The sequence below is a fragment of the Neolamprologus multifasciatus genome, chromosome 23, assembly GCF_963576455.1.
Source record: "Neolamprologus multifasciatus chromosome 23, fNeoMul1.2, whole genome shotgun sequence".
Classification (NCBI taxonomy): Eukaryota; Metazoa; Chordata; class Actinopteri; order Cichliformes; family Cichlidae; genus Neolamprologus; species Neolamprologus multifasciatus.
In genome coordinates this window covers 18,705,867-18,731,673 of record NC_140460.1, presented here as the reverse complement: position 1 = coordinate 18,731,673, position 25,807 = coordinate 18,705,867, and the positions used below count along the sequence as shown (strand labels likewise).

At 40.0% G+C, this 25,807-nt stretch overlaps 1 protein-coding gene across 1 annotated transcript; it reads right to left on the bottom strand.

Moving 5' to 3' along the window:
- Positions 1-10,108: 10,108 nt before the first annotated feature.
- Positions 10,109-25,574, bottom strand: LOC146491381 (polyunsaturated fatty acid lipoxygenase ALOX15B-like). Its single transcript, XM_085152884.1, has 14 exons — positions 24,928-25,574; positions 23,984-24,188; positions 22,277-22,361; positions 21,878-21,991; positions 21,588-21,688; positions 21,201-21,367; positions 20,890-21,033; positions 20,136-20,339; positions 19,859-19,945; positions 19,606-19,775; positions 17,219-17,340; positions 16,079-16,179; positions 11,241-11,411; positions 10,109-11,089 (listed from the first exon to the last, which is right to left on the bottom strand). The coding sequence occupies exons 1-14, from the start codon at positions 25,072-25,074 to the stop codon at positions 10,910-10,912; spliced, it is 1,998 nt and encodes a 665-aa protein (XP_085009010.1). The 5' UTR covers positions 25,075-25,574; the 3' UTR covers positions 10,109-10,909.
- Positions 25,575-25,807: the final 233 nt, after the last annotated feature.

Here is a 25,807-nt window from a genome sequence, read left to right as displayed (position 1 = left end):
GTCATTAAGGACAGCGTTAAGCCGCCAGATGCCATCAACTGGAACGGAAATGGGGACTGTGAGTGGCGAACTTTTAAACAGCGGTTTATGCTATACCTGCAAGCTGTTGGCCTAGATGGTAAGCCTGATAAACGGAAGATTGCACTGCTTCTTACCGTAGCAGGTCCACAAGCGGTGGAAGTATATAACACGTTTGTGTTCGTAACTGCAGAAGACAAAGAAAAGTTTGACGAAGTAGTGAGAAAGTTTGATGAACACTGTTCGCCCAAAAAGAATGAAACATTTGAGAGGTATGTCTTTCGGTCACGTATACAACAACCTTCAGAGAGTTTTGATACGTTTCTGACTGACCTCAAGTTAAAGGCAAGAACATGCAATTTTGGACAGCTGCAAGAATCTATGATAAGAGATCAGACCGTATTTGGAATAAAAGATACAAAGATAAGAGAGAGGCTTCTGAGAGAGGCGGATCTGACTCTAGCAAGTGCTATGAAAGTCTGTCATGCCAGTGAGCTCGCAATACAACATGCAAAAACCTTCAGTGGGTCGCCGAGGGAAACAGACACGGAAAGCACAGCTGTAGCTGCAGTTAATACATGGCAGGCAGGGCGCACGTACAAAAAAGAACAGAAAGAATCAAAAGACATTTTCTTGTGCAAAAGATGTGGCACAAAACATGGAAGGAAACAATGCCCAGCTTATGGTAAAATATGCAAAAAATGCAATGGACAAAACCATTTTGCCAAGCAATGGTTTTCAAAGAATAAGCAAAAAGAAAGAGTACACACAGTAGAAGAAACTGCTCTCAGTGACACGTTTTTTGTGGGAATGGTAATGCAGCACGATACACCCATGGACCAACCTGCAGTCAGTACAGTGAAGCAGGACAAATGGACAGAGATGTTACCAGTGAATGGAGCCCTGGTAACTTTCAAACTGGACATAGGAGCCAAGGCTAATCTGGTGAATGAGCTGGATGTGAAAGCAATGAAAACGAAACCACACATATTCCAAAATAACAGTTTACTCCAAGCATATAATGGAGAACCAATCAAAACCAAAGGTAAATGCAGGCTCAGGGTACAAGTAAAAGGAAAATATCACAGTCTGATGTTTATCATTGTGCTGGAGGGACATGAATCTCTGTTGGGAGATAAAGCATGTGAGAGACTCGGCCTAGTCAGACGGGTATACAGTATAAACAGCTCTGAGCCCAAAAGTGTGAAGGAAATAGTGGATCTGTACCCAGACATATTCAAGGGGTTTGGAGTCTTACCCTTCACCTACAAGATAAAGCTGAAAGAAGGAGCTCAGCCTGTGGTTCATGCACCTCAACGTGTTCCAGCTGCTCTTAAAGACAAGCTTAAAGAGGAACTAGAGCGGATGGAGGCACTGGAAGTTATAAGAAAAGTTGAAGAACCTACTGAATGGGTTAACTCCATGGTGTGCATTAAAAAACCAACCGGCGCTCTTAGAGTCTGCATGGATCCGAAAGACTTAAATGCTAACATACAAAGAGAGCATTACCAGATACCTACAAGAGAAGAAATAACAAGTGAAATGGCTGGTGCAAAATTTTTTAGCAAACTAGATGCGTCTCAAGGATTTTGGCAACTCAAGCTTCACGAGGACAGTACAAAATACTGCACGTTCAACACGCCATTTGGGCGTTACTGCTTCTTGAGAATGCCTTTTGGAATTTCTTCAGCTCCTGAGATATTCCACAGGACCATGGAGCATATGATCGAAGGAATCGAGGGAGTCAGAGTTTATATGGACGACATCATTTTGTGGGGATCCACACTACAGCAGCACAATGAGAGACTAGTAAAGGTTTTGGAAAGAGTGAAACGTTATGGACTTAAACTGAACAGAGCAAAATGTCAGTTTGGCGTGGGTGACATTACCTTTCTCGGTGACAAGCTGACAGCCGAAGGCATCGAGCCGGACAAGGAAAAACTACGAGCTATACTGGAAATGCCACGTCCTGAAGATAAAAAAGGTGTGTTGAGAATCCTAGGAATTGTTAACTTTATTGGGAAATTCATCCCAAGCCTGGCAGCCAAAACAGTGTACCTGAGACAGCTTCTACACAATAGCTGCGAGTTCAGATGGAATAAAGAACTGGAAAACGAGTGGCAACAACTGAAAAAGACACTTACAACAGAGCCAGTTTTGGCGTATTTTGATCCAAAAAGAAAAACAAAAGTGTCAACAGATGCATCGAAGGCCGGGATCGGCGCAGTGTTGTTGCAGGCTTATGGAGACCACTGGAGGCCAGTGGCATATGCCTCAAGAGCAATGACAGAGACAGAATCTCGCTACGCCCAAATAGAAAAAGAGACATTGGGGCTTGTTTTTGGATTTGAAAAGTTCCACACCTATGTCTATGGTTTGCCAACATTTGTGGCAGAGACTGACCACAAGCCATTGATAGCCATAATCAAGAAAAACTTAAGTGAAATGTCTCCACGCATTCAAAGATTGATGATGAAGCTACAGCGCTATGATTTCAACTTGATCTACACACCAGGTAAAAACATTGTGTTAGCAGATGCGCTCTCTAGGGCCACAACCCCAAACAAAGAGCAAAGTTCCACAGAGATGGATGTAAAGATACATGTAAACCTGGTAGCAGAGTCACTTCCTATTTCAGACAGAAAATCACATCAGATCAAGGCTGAAACACAAAAGGACTCTAGTCTGCAAAGAGTTATAACACTGTTGAATGGGAAATGGCCAAGAGGTCAATGCAAAGCATACTACAACATAAGAGCAGAACTAAGTGTTGTGAATGGACTTCTGCTAAGACAAAACAGAGTAGTAATTCCACACTCACTGAGAGGAGACATCCTGAAAAGACTGCATGAGGGACATCTAGGCATAGAGAAATGCAAACAGAGAGCCAGAACAGCAGTCTATTGGCCAGGTATAAACGCAGACATTGAGGAAATGGTTTCAACTTGTGATACGTGTATCAAACACCAGGCCAAACAACCAAAAGAGCCTCTGACCATAACAGACATACCAGAGGAACCATGGCAGAAAGTCGGAACAGACATTTTCCACCTGGGAGGAAAAAACTACCTGCTGGTTATTGATTACTTGTCAAACTATCCAGAGATGGCATTATTGTCCAACATGTCAGCTACTTGTGTCATAACACACATGAAATCAATATTTGCTAGACATGGGATACCACAGATTGTTCATAGTGACAATGGACCTTGCTATAGTTGTAGAGAATTCCAACTATTTGCTCAGGAATATGACTTTAAACATGTGACCTCAAGCCCCCTGTATCCACAGTCCAATGGGAAAGCAGAGAAAGGTGTGCACATTGTGAAACAGTTACTAAAGAAAGCACAAGATAGTAAGGCAGATCCTTATTTGGCACTACTGAGCTACAGAGCATCACCACTGGAGCATGGCAAGTCACCAGCAGAAATATTAATGGGAAGAAAACTACGGACCACTCTTCCTTACACAACAACCAGGAAACACAAACAAGTGAGAGACAAAATGAAACAGTTGCAGAAGAGACAAAAGGTCAACTTTGACAAGTCCTGAAAAAGTCTAAAACCACTCGCACCCAATGAAGCCGTCAGAGTGGAAGATGCAAACATCTGGACAAAGAGAGCAACTGTACTGGAGGAGGTAAACCCAAGATCATACAATGTGAAAACTGAAGATGGACTGATATTAAGGAGAAATCGGAGGAGTTTACTGTACACTCAAAAGACAATGGGACCATCGGAAGGACAGTGTGATGACAACAACACACCACCTGAACCAACAACACCTGTGAAGGACAGTGTGGAGCAAAGAGACCAGTCACCCATTGTCAGAAGATCAGCACGCTCTATCAAGCCACCTGATAGACTAAACCTTTAAGCACACACACACACACACACAAACACACATATACAGTGGGGCAAAAAAGTATTTAGTCAGCCACCGATTGTGCAAGTTCCCCCACTTAAAATGATGACAGAGGTCAGTAATTTGCACCAGAGGTACACTTCAACTGTGAGAGACAGAATGTGAAAAAAAAATCCATGAATTCACATGGTAGGATTTGTAAAGAATTTATTCGTAAATCAGGGTGGAAAATAAGTATTTGGTCAATAACAAAAATACAACTCAATACTTTGTAACATAACCTTTGTTGCCAATAACAGAGGTCAAACGTTTACTATAGGTCTTTACCAGGTTTGCACACACAGTAGCTGGTATTTTGGCCCATTCCTCCATGCAGATCTTCTCAAGAGCAGTGATGTTTTGGGGCTGTCGCCGAGCAACACGGACTTTCAACTCCCGCCACAGATTTTCTATGGGGTTGAGGTCTGGAGACTGGCTAGGCCACTCCAGGACTTTCAAATGCTTCTTACAGAGCCACTCCTTTGTTGCCCGGGCGGTGTGTTTTGGATCATTGTCATGTTGGAAGACCCAGCCTCGTTTCATCTTCAAAGTTCTCACTGATGGAAGGAGGTTTTGGCTCAAAATCTCACGATACTTGGCCCCATTCATTCTGTCCTTAACAGGGATCAGTCGTCCTGTCCCCTTGGCAGAAAAACAGCCCCATAGCATGATGTTTCCACCCCCATGCTTCACAGTAGGTATGGTGTTCTTGGGATGCAACTCAGTATTCTTCTTCCTCCAAACACGACGAGTTGAGTTTATACCAAAAAGTTCTACTTTGGTTTCATCTGACCACATGACATTCTCCCAATCCTCTGCTGTATCATCCATGTGCTCTCTGGCAAACTTCAGACGGGCCTGGACATGCACTGGCTTCAGCAGCGGAACACGTCTGGCACTGCGGGATTTGATTCCCTGCCGTTGTAGTGTGTTACTGATGGTGACCTTTGTTACTTTGGTCCCAGCTCTCTGCAGGTCATTCACCAGGTCCCCCCGTGTGGTTCTGGGATCTTTGCTCACCGTTCTCATGATCATTTTGACCCCACGGGATGAGATCTTGCGTGGAGCCCCAGATCGAGGGAGATTATCAGTGGTCTTGTATGTCTTCCATTTTCTGATGATTGCTCCCACAGTTGATTTTTTCACACCAAGCTGCTTGCCTATTGTAGATTCACTCTTCCCAGTCTGGTGCAGGTCTACAATTCTTTTCCTGGTGTCCTTCGAAAGCTCTTTGGTCTTGGCCATGGCGGAGTTTGGAGTCTGACTGGTTGAGGCTGTGGACAGGTGTCTTTTATACAGATGATGAGGTCAAACAGGTGCCATTCATACAGGTAACGAGTGGGGGACAGAAAAGCTTCTTACAGAAGATGTTACAGGTCTGTGAGAGCCAGGGATTTTCCTTGTTTGAGGTGACCAAATACTTATTTTCCACCCTGATTTACGAATAAATTCTTTACAAATCCTACCATGTGAATTCATGGATTTTTTTTTCACATTCTGTCTCTCACAGTTGAAGTGTACCTCTGGTGCAAATTACTGACCTCTGTCATCATTTTAAGTGGGGGAACTTGCACAATCGGTGGCTGACTAAATACTTTTTTGCCCCACTGTATATATATAGTATTATTGTGTGTTCAGTAGTTTACACTGTCACAAATGTTTGTGATGTAATTCAAGCTATGCAATGTTAGGTATGTTTCCACAGTGTTGTTCAGCAGTTAACATCTAAAGAAAAGGGGATGTGTTGATATGAGTTATGTGGGTTAGTTCAGCTTCACCACTAGGGGGCCGTCTAACCAAATTGTGATATATACTGTGTCGCAGAAGCAGTGGCAGGTTATGTTTTACATGCATGGATGTGAGCCACGTTAAAATAAAGAAGCTTGCTCACTACTACTGATGTTTTATTAAAAGCACAACAATGTCAACCAATCAAAACATGGCATTTAGTTGTTAAGAAACGGGAGGAAGTTTTAGGAGTGACGGCGGTTTTGAGATGTGAGAGATTTCCGACGTTTAGCGCAAATCTTATGTAGTTAGTGTGTAGTGTAGTCAATAGTTTTGTTGTGTGTGTCAGAACAAGGAGGCAACTGCTGAATGTTACAAGTGTTACAGGAGTGATACATCTCCTGTTGTCAGGCCTGCAGGCGTCAGGCTGTTGTTCTCCTTTATCTCATAGTGGACAGAAATTATGTTTTTGGAATGGCACAAATAATTTGTATGCCATCAAATGTGATGCAGAACAGCTGATTGTTCTGTAAATAGTTTGAAATGTTTGTTTTTAGGTAAACAGCTACAAAAAACTTTGTTTTTGCAAAACTCAGTAACTTTTTTTTAAATGAGTAACTATATAATTAATTGCCCAGCATTGGTCTTTATATACTATATTTTGCAGACAGAATTACAGGACTCTCTCCCAGACCACAAACTCATACTCAGAATACACTCAGAGCTTTATATAAAAAAAAGAAAGTTGTTTTCAAAATTGGAGTCCAAGTTATTTTTACTTCCAATAGTGTTAACATACTACACAGGTCATGAACAAGATTTTTTAAATTTTCATTGTAAGTGGGCTAAAGCAGTTAATTAAAAGTAGTCTAACATGTAAATGTTGTAATTTGATTATTTAATAAACCATGTAACTTGGATGGAATTGATGCTGGCGTGACCACAGTGCACATGTCTGCTGTCGCTCACAGTGGTCCAAGGGACTAGTGATGTGTCGGTCGCGAATGACCTGGGTCTTTGACGTGAACGACGCGAGCCGGCTGTGGTGGGAGTGACTCGTCCAGCCTCCGGTGACACCGGGAAAAATAAATATTTAAATATTCAATCGCGCTTGTCATTTATTCATGAACAACACGAATTTAAAGCTGAATTTTTGTCTTCATCTACCGGACAAACAGAGCAACTACAAACGGTCTTCCCAGAGAACAAGAGTGCGCATGTCTGAGAAGAGAAGCGCACTTCCCGTCTAAAGAGTTCAACATCATTAAACTGATCATATTAAGATTTAAATCCTTCTTATGCATCTAAAAGCCCTCCATACAACACCCCAGAATATAAAAAAGGTCCTTTATTTTCAACTAATCCATCCTCTGAGTGAAACAGCAGCTGTGTGTTGTCTTCATGTTTGTGCTTTTCTAGCTCCTTCAGTCGTATTCAGAGCATTAAAACATGAAATAACCCAAAGTAATACGTGACGAACAACATAAATGGCAAGAAAAAACAGTAGCCTTCATTTCTTCTAGGTCTTATATGGTGGCTTAATATAGCTGCTGATGAGATGTCGCCAGGACAAAAAAAATCCCAGCATGTACAGCCATCACTACAGAGGAAGCAGCTGGCAGCAAAGCAGACACTAGAGACCGTGGAAGGTCAGCGACAGCTGAGAAACACAGGGTGGGTGCCCTGGATTTATCTCTGTGAGGTCTGAGCCAACTTCAGTAATGACCTTTGTCCTCTAAACCCATCACTCTGACACCATGCTCTCCTGCATTTTGGAGATCAAGTGACAAAAGAAATTCAGTAAAAATATAATTCTAACTGCAGAAACACAATTTTCATATTCTCTATAATATGACCTTCCATTGTAAGAATTCACTGCGGTGAGAACGTGAGATCTCAGAGAGTTGAACAGCCTTCAAGAGTGAAGGACATTACTGTCATATAACATGGTGATAAACTAGCTCCATCCAATCTCTTTCTTTGAAGTCTTTCAGTGGCACTGGCCCTGACAGTGGGTAAAACCTCACGATTTCCAGTGAATGTACACTCACTGGACACTTTATTAGGTTCACATTCTAGGCACTGGGACAAGAACTGTTTTTATTTTTGGTGGCTGAGGTTCAAGAAACTGCTGGAAGCATTCCTCAGGGACTTTGGTTCATGTCATTATGATAGCATCACACAGCTCCTTCGTGTCTGTGGTGCCCATGTGTTTCTCATGAAGAAATTCACAAATTGGACACCACACATGAAGCGATGGTCAGCAACAGCACTGTGGCCTTCACATGATGCTCAGGTGGGGCTCAGGAGCTCAGAGAGTGCCATGACAGCGCCCCTTAGCTCTATTACAGCAGCAGTAGCCTCATTTTTCAATACTAAACAGGATAGATATGAGCTTCATGCTGTTTACATGCTATTGCACCAAATTCTGATGCATTCTTTTCAATTTATCCAGTTTTAGTAAACTCCAGTTTTTCTTTCTTTCAGGAGGCTTTTCAACTGCTCTCCATGAAAAAAGTATTTGCAGAACTCCACTTATTCCTCATTTACTTTTGTTGGAATAATAAATTCATGTTTCACCTCAGAATTATACACAGAATACCCCGGAAAGACAAAGTGAATAAATCCTCCTTGAAATACTTGTAGTTTAAATAACAAAACAAAAAGAAAAGCATGAAAATTAAAACAGTGTATGAAACAGTTGATGCAGCCTGTCTAGCATTAAACCAAACCACAGCAAGTAACACTTAAGCTGTTCCTAATTAAGTGGCTACTTAATTTGAGTGCATATCTCCACTTAGCGGCCGTGGGCAGGAGCTACAATTTGGACATTTAACTCTCTGTGAAGTCGGAAGTCCTGTTTTCACAGAGTGCTCTTCACATTAAGGGACGTTACATAAGTGAAGAGGAGATGAAGAGTTTCTATACCGTCCTCTCCTTGAGAATCAGACTGCTTTAAAAACTGTTAAAGGGGATCTTAGTTTTCATCCTTCTGTCATCGGAGAGATCAAACAGCCACTTCACAAGCGCATGGCACAACATAGAAGAGCCACCTCCACGGGACAAGACTCCGCAGTTCATCTACATCTAAAGGACAAAGGTCACTCTTTTGAGGATGCCAACGTTCACATTTTGGACAGAGAGGACAGATGGTTTGAAAGAGGAGTGAAAGATGCCATTTACGTCCACTGTGAGCGACCATCTTTGAACAGAGGCAGTGGTTTACGACACTAACTGTCTGCCATCTATAATCCAGTTTTGAGATCCCTTCCCAGACACCTTAACGCCCACTCACATCCTGGGCCATCTGACCTCAGTAAACCACTTGATAGGGTGGGGCCAGGTTTCACAATGAGCTCACCCGAAACCCTGGCTGATTGGGACCCAACGCGTTTTCACACCTTGGCTCATGTGATTAGGTAGAGGATCATCAGGGGGTCTTTTGTCCCTCTTTGGTTTAAATCTGGGACTCTCCACCATTTGACCCTTAGAACTGAAGAAGCTTCTCGGATGAGAGGTGAAACGTCTTCAAGGAACTCAAAGAAGTCCAGACGCTTTTCTTTCCAAGCTCCTTAGACTACGATGACCTGGATGACTGAGAACCTTCACAGACATATCCTTCTGTCTGTTTGTGCAGTGATGTTAATGTTACATTAACAAACAAATCAAATGGACCCAGCTTAAAGATGCAGGTAATAAAACAAGTTGTTCATCAGCTCAGCAACCCTGTGCTGATGTTTCACTTCCTTCATGCATTTGGCTTCTGATGTGAAGTGCAATGAACAGCACAGAAACATCATCATCAACCCTGGCGGAAGGGGTTACATGAATAGGATGAGCTAGGTGAGTGGCTCCAGCAGATCCCAGGAACAACAGCGGAGATCTCTGTCCAGAAGAGCGCACTCCTAGGAACAGCTAAGATACTGTGCAGGACCCTCAAGCTCCCAGGCCTCTGGTGGAGGACCCATACATATATATATATGTATGTGTATATATATATATATATATATATATATATATATATATATATATATATATATATATGTATGTATTGGCTTAAAGTTTAATACTTGAAGAGTTGGGTTCTGTCATATTCCACAGTTTTTATCTCATAATTAGCATCAAATGTTTGTGTCTTTGAGTATATTTGACTTCTCTCTCAAAAATGAACCTAACAGTAATCAAGCTATTCTGATATTCTTGATATTCTGATATGTTTATTGATTAGCATTCAAATATCTCAGTGAAGACAGAACAAAGATTTACCACAAAGCAAGAAAGCATGAGACAAGGCTAATCAAAAGGTATTGGCTGAAGCATTTGCTTATTACGCCAACCCTTTTAACAAAAGATCTTATACTTCAAAGAAGTATTCTTTGAAGTGTGCATTTCTCCAGGCATTCCAAAATGCAAATTGGATACTTAATGTTAACATGTGAATGTTAACATTATAAGCTAGCATTAGCTTATAACTAAGTACTCCACCATCTTTTCCAAGTATGCTTACCTCAAGCTCCATGAAACCAACATGGTGATGGTCATAGATCTGCCATTAAAAGAGTTCAACGTTGATTGGGTGACAATGTGCACATCCATGTTTTATATATCGCCTGTCAGCTCAGTTGAAAATTAAGCTATAAGCATTTATTTGATGCATCCTCAATAATCAGCTGTGTAACAAAACATAATGGATCCGGTCATTACTGAAGTCACACAGATTGATAACATGGTGCTTCAAGCTTTGACTTTAATGTTTAAACATGTGATCACAACACGGCAGTTACACAGTATTTTGTCATCACTTGTCACACAATTCCTAAGATGCATAAACTCTATTAATCTGTATGGAATCTGTACGGAATGTAAATATTTTATATGGATTAAGCTTTGTTTGTTTAGTTTTTTTTTTATCAGAATTTGAGAAAAGAGAAACTCAGTGATCAGTAACTGTTACACAACAGACATGCAATACACACTGAAATAAGAACAAATATAAATCAAATAATTCATATCCTGAGACAAAAAAGGCCATGACTACACAAACCCCCCTCTTCATAAAAACCTGACTGCAACACCTTTACATTCATTCTTACAGTTTCCCTGTTTGTTATAATCACTGATACACTATTAAGAAGTTTTAAGATTATGATGTACACAAAAGTTAAATCAGTGGAAAAAGTTTAAATCTGGACACACACTCTTCCCCCTACCCTGTTAAATTAATATGAAGCTGAAGGAGAAGATGCCTTTCAATATTCATTCAAATAGATACACTGTTTTCAACCACCTCTGGATCCATGTATGTGTACGGCAAGTCCAAGCTTGAGTTTCTAGCTTTGATGTCTGCACTCAGCTTTTTGAGCTCTTCTTGAAATTCTTTTATCTTCAGGAGAGGAAACCTCTCAGTAAAATGCTTCTCTGGGTAGTTGCCAAGAAAAATCTGATGAGATCAATATGAGATCAATGGTACATTTAGTTTTGGTTCCACTATCACGTTGATCAAATATGTAACTCTAGCAAAATTTTCATGTATTTTACATTAAAATAAACAAAAAGCAACATAAAACATAACGTCTTTGGTGAGTACTTACACTATCAGAGGACTGCTTGCTGAGTAGCCATACTGTGGACATGGCATGCACTGTTGTGTTAACACTGGGGAATGTGTCCAGTATTGTTTTCTCAGTTGTTGTCCCCTTTTCTTTTGGTGGGGGAAGTTCCATGGTAGTAGGACTGTTGGGCATCCAGCCACCAAAATCGTACTGCATTGGTGAAGTAATTGATATATTATTTATAGGCTTTGAGGGATAGTTTTTAGGTCTGATAGCATTAACCTTTGGATCCAAATGTACCAAATATTCCACATGATTTCTAAGGTGTTTCACATCCAGATTTATCCATCAAGTGTAACATCACACGCTGTGCAGTTTTTTCAGTCGCGTTATTCAACTTCTGCTCAAACTGCACAATTGACTCACAGGGGTTAGAAGTTCGTAGGTCATGATGCAGGGTCTCACACTATACGGCCCGATGCCCTGATGTGACCTGAGTGCTCACACTGTGCGTCGATAAAATGAAGGTTATAACAGATAATCTGTCCCTCGCTCTCCCTCTCTGTCTTTCACAGACACACACCACCACCATCAACTTTGCTAAATTGCTAATGAAAAACATTGATCAGGCAGCTGTGATTGAGCAGCAATGTAAATCCAACTATTTTCACGGTTGTTGTGGTCGTGATAATTTTGTGAGGCCAAATCTAAAAGGCTCGGATGCGCTTGCCAAAGTTCTACAAGTTGTGCCTCCATCGCTTGTGTCCAGATCACACGCTGCACTGCTGTGCTACTTTGTTTTTTCACTTTCATTTCTGTGTTTGCGCGTCCGCAGTATGAGAGGCTGTGGTGACACCCTCACGACGGCTGACAGGATTTCAAACTGGTTTGATTTTTTTACGACGAAGCGATTGATAATTGGGAGCTGGTCGTGAGGTGTTAATCTCGTTACCCCACATATACTACACGATGCATGACACACAATGAAGGCGAAACTTAGCGAAACTCAGGTTTCCAATCACCAAAACGGTCGCACGACTGAAAAATCAAAATGAGCCAAAAATTGCACAGTGTATGCCCAGCATAATGGTCTGAAAAATACGTTAACTTCTACCTTCCTTTAGCAAGTCCGGAAGTCCAACTTTTTGTGCAATGATTAGCATCTTTCTCTGCCTTTTGGGTGCTACCACAGGTGCCTTTGATGGTGCAAAATGTCTCGTCGACATTTTTGGGGAGAAAACTTACAAACAAACAGTACAGCACTTCAGAGTCACAGTGCTAGTGATTATATTTGACAAGCTGAATGCATTCTGTACTGGACAAGAGACACAGCACGAGATTTACTGACAATAGTCTACAGACAGTTAGGACCCAGACCACAATGCACTTAATATTGCACTTAAAAAAAGCATGTAATATTGCACCAAAAATAAATAAATAAAAAATCTGCAATACAACGAGGCCGCAAAAGGTGAACCGCACTACAGTGAGGGACCACTGTACTGAAAACTGATCACATTTTAGCCAAGAGAACATATTTTTATATCCAAGGCACAAGGTTAGTGAGTAACATGTTGGTGGCTGGGTGATTTGAATTACTCACTGTGAAAAGAGTCCTGATCTTGAACTTAATGAAATCTTAGTAAATAAATAATTCTTTGTTGATTGGCTCAAATATCAAGAGTCTATAACACCATAAGCCCATGGACTGCAGTGAATTCTAAGTTTTTAAAAAAACAACTTAAAGACAGACTCTTTTCTTTGCTTTTTCTACCAGGCTTTAATTTAGTGTTTGATGCTGCTGCCTGTAATTCAATTCAATTCAATTCAATTCAATTTTATTTATATAGCGCCAAATCACAACAAAAGTTGCCTCAAGGCGCTTCATAGATACAGAGAAAAACCCAACAATCATATGACCCCCTATGAGCAAGCACTTTGGTTGCCAAATGGGAAGGAAAAACTCCCTTTTAACAGGAAGAAACCTCCGGCAGAACCAGGCTCAGGGAGGGGTGGCTATCTGCTGCAACCGGTTGGGGTGAGAGAAGGAAGACAGGATAAAGACATGCTGTGGAAGCGAGACAGAGATTAATAACAAATATGATTCAATGCAGAGAAGTCTATTAACACATAGTGAGTGAGAAAGGTGACTGGAAAGGAAAAACTCAATGCATCATGGGAATCCCCCGGCAGCCTACGTCTATTGCAGCATAACTAAGGGAGGATTCAGGGTCACCTGGTCCAGCCCTAACTATATGCTTTAGCAAAAAGGAAAGTTTTAAGCCTAATCTTAAAAGTGTAGATAGTGTCTGTCTCCCGAATCCAAACTGGAAGCTGGTTCCACAGAAGAGGGGCCTGAAAACTGAAGGCTCTCCCTCCCATTCTACTTTTAAATACTCTAGGAACAACAAGTAGGCCTGCAGTGCGAGAGCGAAGTGCTGTAATAGGGTGATATGGTACTACAAGGTCATTAAGATAAGATAGGGCCTGATTATTTAAGACCTTGTATGTGAGGAGCAGGATTTTGAATTCAATTCTGGATTTAACAGGCAGCCAATGAAGGGAAGCCAAAACAGGAGAAATATGCTCTCTCTTTCTAGTCCCTGTCAGTACTCTTGCTGCAGCATTTTGGATTAACTGAAGGCTTTTCAGGGAGTTTTTTGGACATCCTGATAATAATGAATTACAGTAGTCCAGCCTGGAAGTAATAAATACATTAACTATTTTTTCAGCGTCACTCTGAGACAGGATATTTCTAACTTTAGAGACCTTGTGCAAATGGAAGAAAACAGTCTTACATATTTGTTTAATATGTGCGTTGAAGGACATGTCCTGGTCAAAAATGACTCCAAGGTTCCTCACAGCGTTACTGGAGGCCGAGGTAATGCCATCCAGAGTAAGAATCTGGTTAGATACCATATTTCTAAGATTTTCAGGGCCGAGTACAATAACCTCAGTTTTATCTGAATTAAGAAGCAGAAAGTTAGCGGCCATCCAGGTCTTTATGTCTTTAAGACATTCCTGCAGTTTAACTAATTGGTGTGTGTGATCTGGGTTCATAGATAGATAGAGCTGGGTGTCATCTGCATAGCAGTGAAAATTTATGCTATGTCTTCTAATGATGCTGCCTAAGGGAAGCATGTATAATGTAAACAGAATTGGTCCTAGCACTGAACCCTGTTGAACTCCATAATTGACCTTAGTGTGTGAAGAGGACTCTCCATTTACATGTACAAGTTGGAGTCTATTAGATAGATATGATACAAACCACTGCAGCACAGTACCTGTAATACCTACAGCATGTTCTAATCGCTCTAATAGGATATTATGGTCAACAGTATCGAATGCTGCACTAAGGTCAAGAAGGACAAGCACAGAGATGAGTCCACTGTCAGAGGCCATAAGAAGATAATTTGTAACCTTCACTAAAGCTGTTTCTGTGCTGTGATGAGCTCTGAAACCTGACTGAAACTCTTCAAATAAGCCATTCCTCTGCAGATGATCTGTTAGCTGTTTGACAACTACTCTTTCAAGGATTTTTGATATGAAAGGAAGGTTGGAGATTGGCCTATAATTAGCTACGACTGCTGGGTCTAGAGATGGCTTTTTGAGTAAAGGTTTAACTACAGCCACCTTGAAGGCCTGTGGTACATAGCTACATACATAGGTACATCGAAGAATTAATTGATGGCAGGACTTCTTTGAGCAGTTTTGTAGGAATGGGGTCTAAAAGACACATTGATGGTTTGGAGGAAGTAATTATTGAAGTTAACTCAGAAAGATCAATTGGAGAAAAAGAGTCTAACTTAACATCAATGGTACTAAGAGTAGCTGTAGATAATATTACATCTGTGGGATGATTATTGGTAATTTTTATTTGTGAAGAAGTTCATGAAGTCATTACTAGTTAACGTTAAAGGGATGGTTGGCTCAAAAGAGCTCTGACTTTTTGTCAGCCTGGCTAATATTTCATTATGGTGATTAGAGCATGCTCTAGGTATTAAAAATACGGATTTGAATCATATTTACGTAACTCAAATTTGTTAATAATGGAGTTTCATAGCGTTTTATGTTAAGACTCTTTACATTATACACGCCTCTCTTAGGCAGTATCCTTAGAAGGTATAGCGTACCTTTTTTATTAAAAAAAAATTCTGTCCATTAGGCAGATGAAGTGTAAGTTTATCAGTACAGGCAGTCTTAAACACCTGTACTTAGGACTGCTGGGTTAGGACTGGTACACCCAGTCTCAGTTGAGAAACTGTAATTAGATTACAGTTTCAATGTTATAGTTACTTGCATTACAAAAATGCAACGCTGCAGTGAGCAGCAACAAGTATTGTATAATACATTACTTCTTTTGAGTAAGGACCCCAACACTGGTCTTTAACATACAATATAAAGCACCTTGAGGTGTGAGTTATGATTCTGCCCTTTATAATTACCATTGAATTAAACTGAAAAACATTTAAAATCCTTTGCATGACTTTCTATCAACTTTTAGATTTCTTAATACATTGGAAGATAAATTATGAACTACTTGAATCACCTTATGACTTAAAATGAGGGCTGTGGCCTACAACAATGGTCATCACTGTAGTACATGAATGAGTGCACAATAAATGGGATTCCGATTGGAAATAGTTGTACGTAATTTCTGCTTCCATGTTCATGAGGTAAAGTTAAATTATGATCATAGAATACAATAAGCATTAAGTAATGTATTGTATTCACTGCTGATGGAGTTGCTTCAACTCCTTCATAAACCTCAAAATTTTAGTGGATTTATCTATGCAAAAGTGATCCCTGCAGAGAGAACTGAGAAAATCTGATGTGAACATCATCACTGATAATCAGGATATATTAAAATGCTTCACCTGTCCAGAGTTGACAGCTGAGTGCTGGGCAGAGCAAGTGAAGATCACCATGGTGACAAACTTGACCATCTCATCCATAGTGCTAAATTCCTGAGGAATTCCTGACAGAATAGACAGAATAAATTATGAATTATGTCAACACAGAAATTAAATATAATCAGTGTTGGGAAGGTTACGTTTAAAATGTATTCCATTACAGAATACAGAATACATGCCCCAAAATGTATTCTGTAACGTATTCCGTTACGTTACTCAATGAGAGTAACGTATTCTGAATACTTTGGATTACTTAATATATTATCATGCTGTTTACAGCTACATGAAGGTACTATCGCTGTGATTTATTACTGTTACTGAAGGTCCGCGGCTCCAAACCGTAGTAAAGGGACCTCTGGCTAATACGTCGGGTTCGTGTCGGGCTCGTAGCCGAAAACTAGCTTTACTTTGTTGTCTGGGTCAACTTTGCTAGCGAGAGAGAGAGAGAGGCGTTGAAAGGCTGCTCCAACGAACTTATTGTTTTTGGAGGAAAACACGAACACGGTGTACAGTCGAGTCTTAATAGCTTACTTACAACTGGGCTCATCAGGCACTCTTCTTGGCTGCAGTGGTTATTATTATATTTACATGCTTCCAGCTCCCGTTTTTGCTCGATGACAGCTCGTACTTTTCCTTTTTCTCCCTCCCTCGCTCACAGACACATAACGTGTATAGCAGTCCATTCTCCCTGCAGCACGGACTACACTGCCTATGATGCTACATTCTTTAGAGTTATACCTGTAGCATTTTGCTTATTAGCTTAGCACAACAACAAAGGCGCTCTCTCACCCAGGAAACACAGAAAGAGAGAGAGTGTCACCCTGTAACCATGGCAACCGTAACGCTGACACCTGGAACAACAGAACGTAGCTGTCAAACAAAACCCAAACAGTCCTGACCCGCCACAATATGAAACAGCGAAGTACCGCCGTGTAATCCAAGTATTTCAACAAAGTAACTGTATTCTAAATACCACCTTTTTAAACGGTAACTGTAACGGAATACAGTTACTCATATTTTGTATTTTAAATACGTAACGGCGGTACATGTATTCCGTTACTCCCCAACACTGAATATAATATAATATAATAAACAATGAATCACCTGTGGTTTCCTGTGAAAGAAATCCATACTGAAAAATTTCTTTAATCCAGTTCTGCAGTTCTGTGTCTTCTTGGACCTCAGCATCAGTCTTGTAGTAGAAGGCAAGTGTTGACTTCACCAACCTTTGGTCAAATGGAGACATTCACATTCAAACATGTTCCTACTTCCATTGATGGTTTCTAAAACACATTATTTAAAAAGCTATAATGCATAACAGATGAAATAAATATAAAATATGTATGTGGGGTAATCAGGTTGTTAGTTTTTAACGTTTGCAAATCGGCAACGCCTGCCTCGAGAGGGTTAAAACCTAAAGAATTATGGATTTGATCAACTGGTCCTGTAACGGAACTGACATCCTCTTTTTTGACAAAAAGCCTGGGCTCAGGAGAGCCCAATTGGCCTGCAGAGACGTTTGCTGTGTGATACTCTATGGCCGGTTGTGTTGTGTATTTAGCGACATTATCGATGGAGGACACTGAATGAGATCTACCAATTTGGAACCTCGATAACAGAGTTCTGGGTGATTGGATCTGGCTCGGACCTGGCTTATCGAAGAACAAGAAGCAGCTACAGCTGTTCAAAATCCCACCAGGCTGGCCGACACGATAGACGATGAGTAGAGCTGTGAGTACTCAGACTGTGTTTATTGAACACATATGGGCAAGATCTTGGAGAAGCTCATGGCTCTGCAATAGGAATTGAGAGATTTAGTTACCAGTGACCGACATTAGACCAGCTCTAAAAACTGGATGCAGTTGTTCGCACTAAACACAAACAACCACCATCTTCACTCATGCAGCTATCCCACTGGCAACAGATAGAGACCTGCCAAGGTTGAAGTTGACTGGAACAGCAAAATTCTTCACTAATAACTAATGGTGCAACGGATAAAGGTTGATCCGTAATCCGAACTGATCCCAATCCACAGTTCTGTACGCACATGATCCGAAGATTCAAAAAAGAAGGAAAAAAAGTGTATGGTTCACGTCGTCAGTCTGTCAAGCGATAATTATGGCCAGTGTTAGTGGTCCAAGTGGAGGAGCAGAGGAGTTTGCGGCATTTAAGCAGCCCTTTGCTGCCCAATCTGACCAGGCTAAAGCTATTACAAAAGCTACTGGAGTGTTTAGCTGCAGACGGGAGGCCGTATTCCCTTGTGCTAAACAAGGGGTTTAAACTATGATGAATGTGCTTGAGCCACGCTATGATATCCTGTTGCGCGTCCACTTCAGTGACAAGATTGTACCCAGGCATGTATGAGCAGGAAAAGTTTAAAGTTATGGCTGAACTGTCACAGGCATCTTCTGTTGCCCAACTACAAATGGGTGGACCTCCAGGTCAAGGGAAAGCTACGTGACTGTGACCACTGATTATATCACAGCGGAGTGGTAGATACAAAGCCCTGTACTGCCCTGTATTGCACCTTAATTTGTTTTTATATAATTGCGTGGAATGAGTCTTGTGTTGAATGTTTTTAATAGGCAAAAAATATTTAAATAAGTTAATAAGAAAATGTTAAATTTTTTTTCTTTTTTTTCTTTTTTTGCCGATCTGAAAATTGATCCGATCCGTGACTTGAAACCGTAATCCGATCTGAACCGTGAGATTTTTGATCTGTTGCACCACTACTAATAACAAGATTGTTGTCTGAACTTTCTGTCTGACCTTCAAGGCCACCTGGGTCCACTGGAGACTTGATCTTCTTTCTCCTTCTTTTTTTCTCTTTCTCTCACCCAAACCGATCGCAGGAGATGGCCGCCCCTCCCTGAGCCTGGTTCTGCAGGAGGTTTCTTCCTGTTAAAAGGGAGTTTTTCCTTCCCACTGTCGCCAAAGTGCTTGCTCATAGGGGGGGTCATATGATTGTTGGGCTTTTCTCTGTATCTATTATTGTAGGGTCTACTGTACAATATAAAGCATGGGGTGAACACGGGATACACTCACACACATACTCGTGTAACGGACACAGACACTGAGTTGTTTTTGTTTTGCTGTCCTTAAACTGCTCTCCTAGTGGAGGTGAGTCTGAGTAGAGTCCTTTTTTTCTCCTCCTGTCCCTGATGTTGTGAATTTTCACTGTTCTTTTTAAATGCTATCTATTCTGACCTGTCTCTGCAATGTGATGTTTGTGTAATATATGTATGGTCAGAAGGGTCAGTTTTACTGCAGGCAACTGCATGTCACAAATAAAGGCTTCATTCATTTATTCTTTCATTTAAAATAATAACTGGGAAGCCATCTGGAAGAATTTTGTTTTTGTTTCGGCAAGCATCTGAAAGTGCATTACTACATTTACCAGGGTGTGAAGAATGGCCTAGGTGAACTTCGAAATAAATTGAAGTTATTCTATAATTATATGTATGTTGTGTCAGACAAAGTTGTGATATAACCTGTGGATGATTTCCCAAAGCTTGAGTCCATCATCTCTGTAGTAGAAGTTTGGCACATCTTTCAGTCCACGTTCCTCAATATCATCTGGGATACAGAGGGAGCTGTAGGTCAGTGAGGTCAGTGATCTTCTCAGGATTGTTAGGGCACCCTCTCCACCAGAAGATGTAAACTAGGAAACAGTCAAATCTTAGTGGCAAAAAAATACATGTTGGTCAAAAAGAGCATTTGTTTGTCTTTTTTGTTTGTTTATACCTTAGCAAAAGTTCCTCCTTTAGATATCAGAAGCATCCGAGCTAAGAAGTTGATGTTCAAAGTGTAGCGAGTATGAGGTATGAGAAGCTGAGGGAAACAGAGAAGTTCATTTGTAAGAAGACTACTTTTTCCTTTCTTGTCCAATGTTTTATATTCAAATGTTTAATTCTGCTGTATAACATATATGTAAATGGCTAACATCAAAGTCACAAGTTTTGTTGCTTTCTGTACCATTTACCATTGTGTTACATCTTCGAAACAATTAATCAACTTATACCTTGTACAGTGGATGCACCATGGGAAGGTTGCGGAGCAGTGACACTGCAAAAACCTCAGCCAGCAGATGAGTGCGTAGCAGATGAGCATTTAGTTCATAAAGGTTGAAGTTTGCACTTCTCACAAACGTCTTGGCCAACAACCAGTCGTACTCAGAATCACTAGGATAAAAAATCGGGTTGTCCTTTGCTGGTTTCTGCTTCAGCTGCAGGAGAATGAATAAATGTGTTTTCTTACTTGTACTAGCTTTTTTTTTTAATCATTACGAACTGCTAACCATCAAACACTTTTATAGATGTTGAGCAGACCAACTCAAACACAAACTGCAATGAAAAGCTTTATTTACTGTAAAAATAACGATTAAAGGCATGGGAAAGAAACAGACCGAGGATCTTGGATAATCCAGGGAGACAGAGAAATGGCAGTTAGTGACTGGAAAGCACATGACTAGGAAAAGATTTGGATACTGAATGAAAGAATTTAAAGGTGAGTAGAGATTATTTGTCAAGTTAAAAGGTCTTGTGTGAGGGGTTTGAGGAAAGGTGGCTGAGGCAGAGAGGAATAAAGGTAAGAGTAGTGGTGTGTGAGGCTTGGCTTAGCAAGAGCTAATCTCTATGCAGAAGGAAAAAGATAAACAAAATCCATATACAACAGATGCACATTATCTAAAGCAATTTGAGGGCTCAGGAAGGCTTGAAAAGTGCTATATAAGAACCAGTTAATTTACGTTATTAATGTCTGAGTTCTAAGCTCACCTGAATAGCAACTGGCATTAACTGATCAGCATTGTTTTTCCAAAGTAGGACAAGCGGTGCCATCAAGAACTGTTTGTTCCCATTGATGGTGTTTGCCTCCACTTCATCCAAAATCTTGTAGTCACACAGGAAGATGTTACCCTTCTGTTTGAAATTTCAGAAGGAATGACAAATTATTTGACCCCATGCATTTAGTCTGGGTATTACAACTGCAAAGTAAAATTTGCCAATACAAATACCTCACCAACATACAAACAAGAGCAACCAGATATCAGTCAACTTTATTTAATAGAAATTTAAATTAAATAAACCTCCATTTCTTCTGCCAAATTATGCTGACCATCAGGCAAAACCGTTTCATCCGGGACAGGTAAGTTATTGGGTTTTTGTGTACAGCGTTGGATCAAAATGGGATTGGTACCATTTAGAAACTGATAGCCAAAGAATGCATCTTCCTTCCAGTATTTAGAGACGTATTCTAGAAATAAAACATAATTTTACTTCTCTGTGTTTAAAATGCTTTACAATCCTTCTCAGCCACTGTTAATATCATAATATTTGACCGCAGGCAAAAAACAGGAAAGTAAAATTGATCATGTCATGGACATAAATGCCAGAGTCCTAATAATACGACTTATTCTATGTTACTTTATGTGCTATTATACATTATATAATATGGTCTAATGATTGTTCATTACCTGAAACCTGAGTTTTGTGGACATTTAATAGTTGTTTAATATCCTCTATACAATTAAACTTGTTAGACTGAAGCATTCCCATCAGTCCCAGCCTTCCCAGTCTAGAAAAAAACACAGTAGCTTTTTCAGATGATTAAAATCATGTCATGTGTATACACACACCTACACATCTATATATCTATCTTTATATATATATATATGTATATATATATATATATATATATATATATATATATATATATATATATACATATATATATATATGACATGACATGACATGAGGAGTTCACCCTGTGGCCCCAATGTAGACCATCTCTACAGTCTTAGTCAAAGAGAAGCGGATGTCATAGGGGAGTGATAAAACACTGTCTGCCCTCAGGTGGGAGATGCCCTGCTTGTCCCAGCTGGAACAGAAGATAAAGACAAAACATATAAAATATACAAAAACAAAAATAACTTAAGTGTAGTGGAAAGGGATTATAGTACAGAAAACAGGTGTTACTGACTAATTGTTTGTACATGCAAATCTATGCTTCGACCATGCACATAAAATTCTAGCAGATATTATGTGGTGTTTAAATTATCTTGGTATTTCACATACAGTATTTACATCCAACTGATCGAGCCAGAGGTGGAGAAGGATTTCAGGCCTTCATTCTATTGGTTCTCATGATGCTCTCATCTCTTACCTGTAGACTTTGCGTCTTTCCAGAAGCTCCTGTTCCCGACTGTACGGGCTAAGAAGTCTGTGCTTGTCTTCAATTGCTGTGAGAGCTAGAAAAAACACACACAAGGTAAAAATTCTTCTTAAAGACAGAACGGTTTGGATTTGATCTACCTGCTTGGCAGTGTTGGGAAGGTTACTTTTAAAATGTATTCCATTACAGAATACAGAATACATGCCCCAAAATGTATTCTGTAACGTATTCCGTTATGTTACTCAATGAGAGTAACGTATTCTGAATACTTTGGATTACTTAATATATTATCATGCTGTTTACAACTACATGAATGTACTATTGCTGTGATTTATTACTGTTACTGAAGGTCCGCGGCTCCGAACCGTAGTAAAGGGACCTCTGGCTAATACGGTGGGTTCTGTGTCGGGCTCGTAGCTGAAAACTAGCTTTACTTTGTTGTCTGGGTCAACTTTGCTAGCGAGAGACAGAGAGAGGCGTTGAAAGGCTGCTCCAACGGAACTTATTGTTTTTGGAGGAAAACACGAACACGGTGTACAGTCAAGTCTTAATAGCTTACTTACAACTGGGTTCGTCAGGCACTCTTCTTGGCTGCAGTGGTTATTATTATATTTACATGCTTCCAGCTCCCGTTTTTGCTCGATGACAGCTCGTACTCGTACCCTCCCTCGCTCACGGACAGATAACGTGTATGGCAGTCCATTCTCCCTGCAGCACAGACTACACTGCCTATGATGCTACATTCTTTAGAGCTATACCTGTAGCATTCTGCCTATTAGCTTAGCACAACAACAACAAAAAGGCCTCTCTCACCCAGGAAACACGCAGAGAGAGAGAGCGTCACCCTGTAACCATGGCAACCGTAAAGCTGCCGCCTGGAACAACAGAACGTAGCTGTCAAACAAAACCCAAACAGTCCTGACCTGCCACAATATGAAACAGGAAAGTACCGCCGTGTAATCCATTTATTTCAACAAAGTAACTGTATTCTAAATAACACCTTTTTAAACGGTAACTGTAACGGAATACAGTTACTCATATTTTGTATTTTAAATACGTAACGGCGGTACATGTATTCCGTTACTCCCCAACACTGCTGCTTGGTCTGTTTCATTAGTTCTGGTTACCAGTTGCAGATGTTCCTGATGGTTTTCATGATATTGTTTGCTTTTGTTTTAATTAACTCCAGATGTTTGTGGTCAGAGTTGATGATAAATTATAATATAAGTTATTTCCATTATTCCTATAATTTTGCTGCGCTTGCAGCACTTTTACTCTTACTTTTACTTTGTAGTGTAGTGTACTTAGTGTGTACTCAGGGTTGTGTGTGGGCGTGTCAAAACAATGAGGAATCTCCGGAATGTTACAGATACTGGCCAAAAAACTACCAAAGGTAGATTGCAATGTAAACGCTGTCTTCAGGTGGAAAACTGGAGGAGTGATACACTTGCTGCTGATTTGCTCCTCCATCTTGTGGTGGACAGGAACTATTCTCTCAAACACTCACTGAGGAGATCCAATTAGCAAATTCTTTATTGTCTATAAAATTTCTCTTAAATTTTTTTTTTTTTTTTAAAAAGAAGACTTTCTTAATGTGTCATTTTTCAGTTAATTTTTATCATGTTTATGATCTCTTCTAAATTAATAGCTACATCATTTTTTGCTTTTAATTTATTCATTTCTAATATTGACACAAACCTGCTCCCTCTCTGAAGTAGTGTGGCTTGCTGTTAGTGATCCAGTGGTAGACAGGAAAGCTGTATTTGCCTCCCTCAGGGGACGTCACATCCACCTTAGCAGGATACCAAGCCTTGTTTGGGACAAGCGTCTGATTCTCTTTTTCTAGCTCTATCAGTGCTAGATGTCCAAGGGATTTTCGGCAGGACACGATGAAATGTGACACCTGAAGTAAAAGTAGCATATACTTTTGAATACCTTTGAAAAATGTACAATAGGTCAGCATGTATTAAACTGACAATTGTATTTTATCACACGTCTTTACCTCCTAGTAATCACAGTGCAGTTACTACACAGGCAAAATTAAAATGTACATTTCAGTTTCAAAGTATTTAATGCTATAAATCACGATGTAATCTCATATAACCATGGCACAAATTTAAACATCCATTTTCCTGTGAACAATTTTTATCTGAATAGGAAGGATACCACCCTTCCCACTGTGGAAAGTACAGCCTTGTTTCGAATAACATGGCCAAATTTATTAAAAACTCCAAAATGTGACTAACTATAGTTGAGTTTATGTACGACAGACTTTTAAGGTGACTGTAATCAAACCACTATTTATTAAGCTCTTACTTGATCCAGATGTCTCAGGTTTTGTCTTCTCTCCCACAGTTTGTGTTCCATCCACTCTCCCTATGCTCTCTTTTCTTTGACCTTACTTAAGCAGTCACGGCAGATGGCTGACTCTCCCTGAACCTGCTTCTTTTGGAAGACTTCTAACTTTTATAAGAGAGTTGATTTCCTACTGCCTTTATATTGCTCATAGCAGATTATCTGTTTGTTGTGGTTTTCTCTAATGTCGTATGCTCTTTACCTTAAAATAGAGACTACCTGGAGGTGACTGTTATTGTGAATTGAGTTTATATATATAAAAAAAAGTAACTGAGTATCATACTTACTGCTCCCCTGTAGAAAGATGGTACACAGCTCCACAGGTGTGTGCGTTCACTCTCTCCATCTGTGCCGACTAGCTTAATGTAGATCTTGTTAAAAGTGGAGGCATTGGAGACATTGCCAGTGAAAATGATCACCTCATAATCACCCATTTTCACTCTTGAAAGAAGAAAAATCCTGATGGGAACAAAATTATATTAACCAAAAGATATTATGAGAAGTAATTTCAAATGTGTCCTCTATCTACGATCAGTTTCAGTGCAGAAACTGTCAGTGTTATCTATCTTACCTCTGCTAATGACACCAAGATCTTACTCTGAAGAACTTCCCTGTTCATCTAACAACTCAAAACCGATTTCTCTTTTTATGCAGAACTTGTGGGAGTGTCCTCTAAGGTGCATCTGTCAACAATGTTCAACCTTTTCAATGTTTCATTTCATTCGTTCATTTAAAATCTCTGCCTTTCTTTGTCTCTGCAAAGAATAAGTCCTAATCCATTGATGCTTTGTGGGTGACATTAAGTAGCTACACCAAGAATATACACAAAATCAATCTGCACTGCATTTTGAAGTGTTTCATTGTGTTTGCTGGTAAAGATTTTGGTCAAGGTCATATTTCAATACAGGTGTGACTGAGCATCAGCTGCAGGTTACCAGAAACAAACTGAGCAGGATCTCATTGGAAATCAGGATCAGTGCAGTTGCATTTTAATGCTTTTATTGCAAATAAAAAATTAGTAAAGTAAAAAAAAAAAAGTAAAAAATAATAAATAAAAACAATACTTTTCAGTAGGTATTAACGCTGTATTGCTTTCGTTCAAAAGATGAGCCATGAAACATGAAATTGTTTTCATGCTCAGCCAGTTGGATCAACAAAACACCTTTC

Bases quoted from the DNA above. Each gene is read 5' to 3' on its own strand.
- LOC146491381 (XM_085152884.1), bottom strand. From the start codon at position 25,074: ATGGGTGATTATGAGGTGATCATTTTCACTGGCAATGTCTCCAATGCC. The intron at 24,189-24,927 runs GTAAGTATGATA...CTTTTACTTCAG, and splicing joins CATCTTTCTACAGGGGAGCA to GTGTCACATTTCATCGTGTC. The intron at 17,341-19,605 runs GTTATATCACAA...ATTTGACCAAAG, and splicing joins CTTTGGGAAATCATCCACAG to GTTGGTGAAGTCAACACTTG.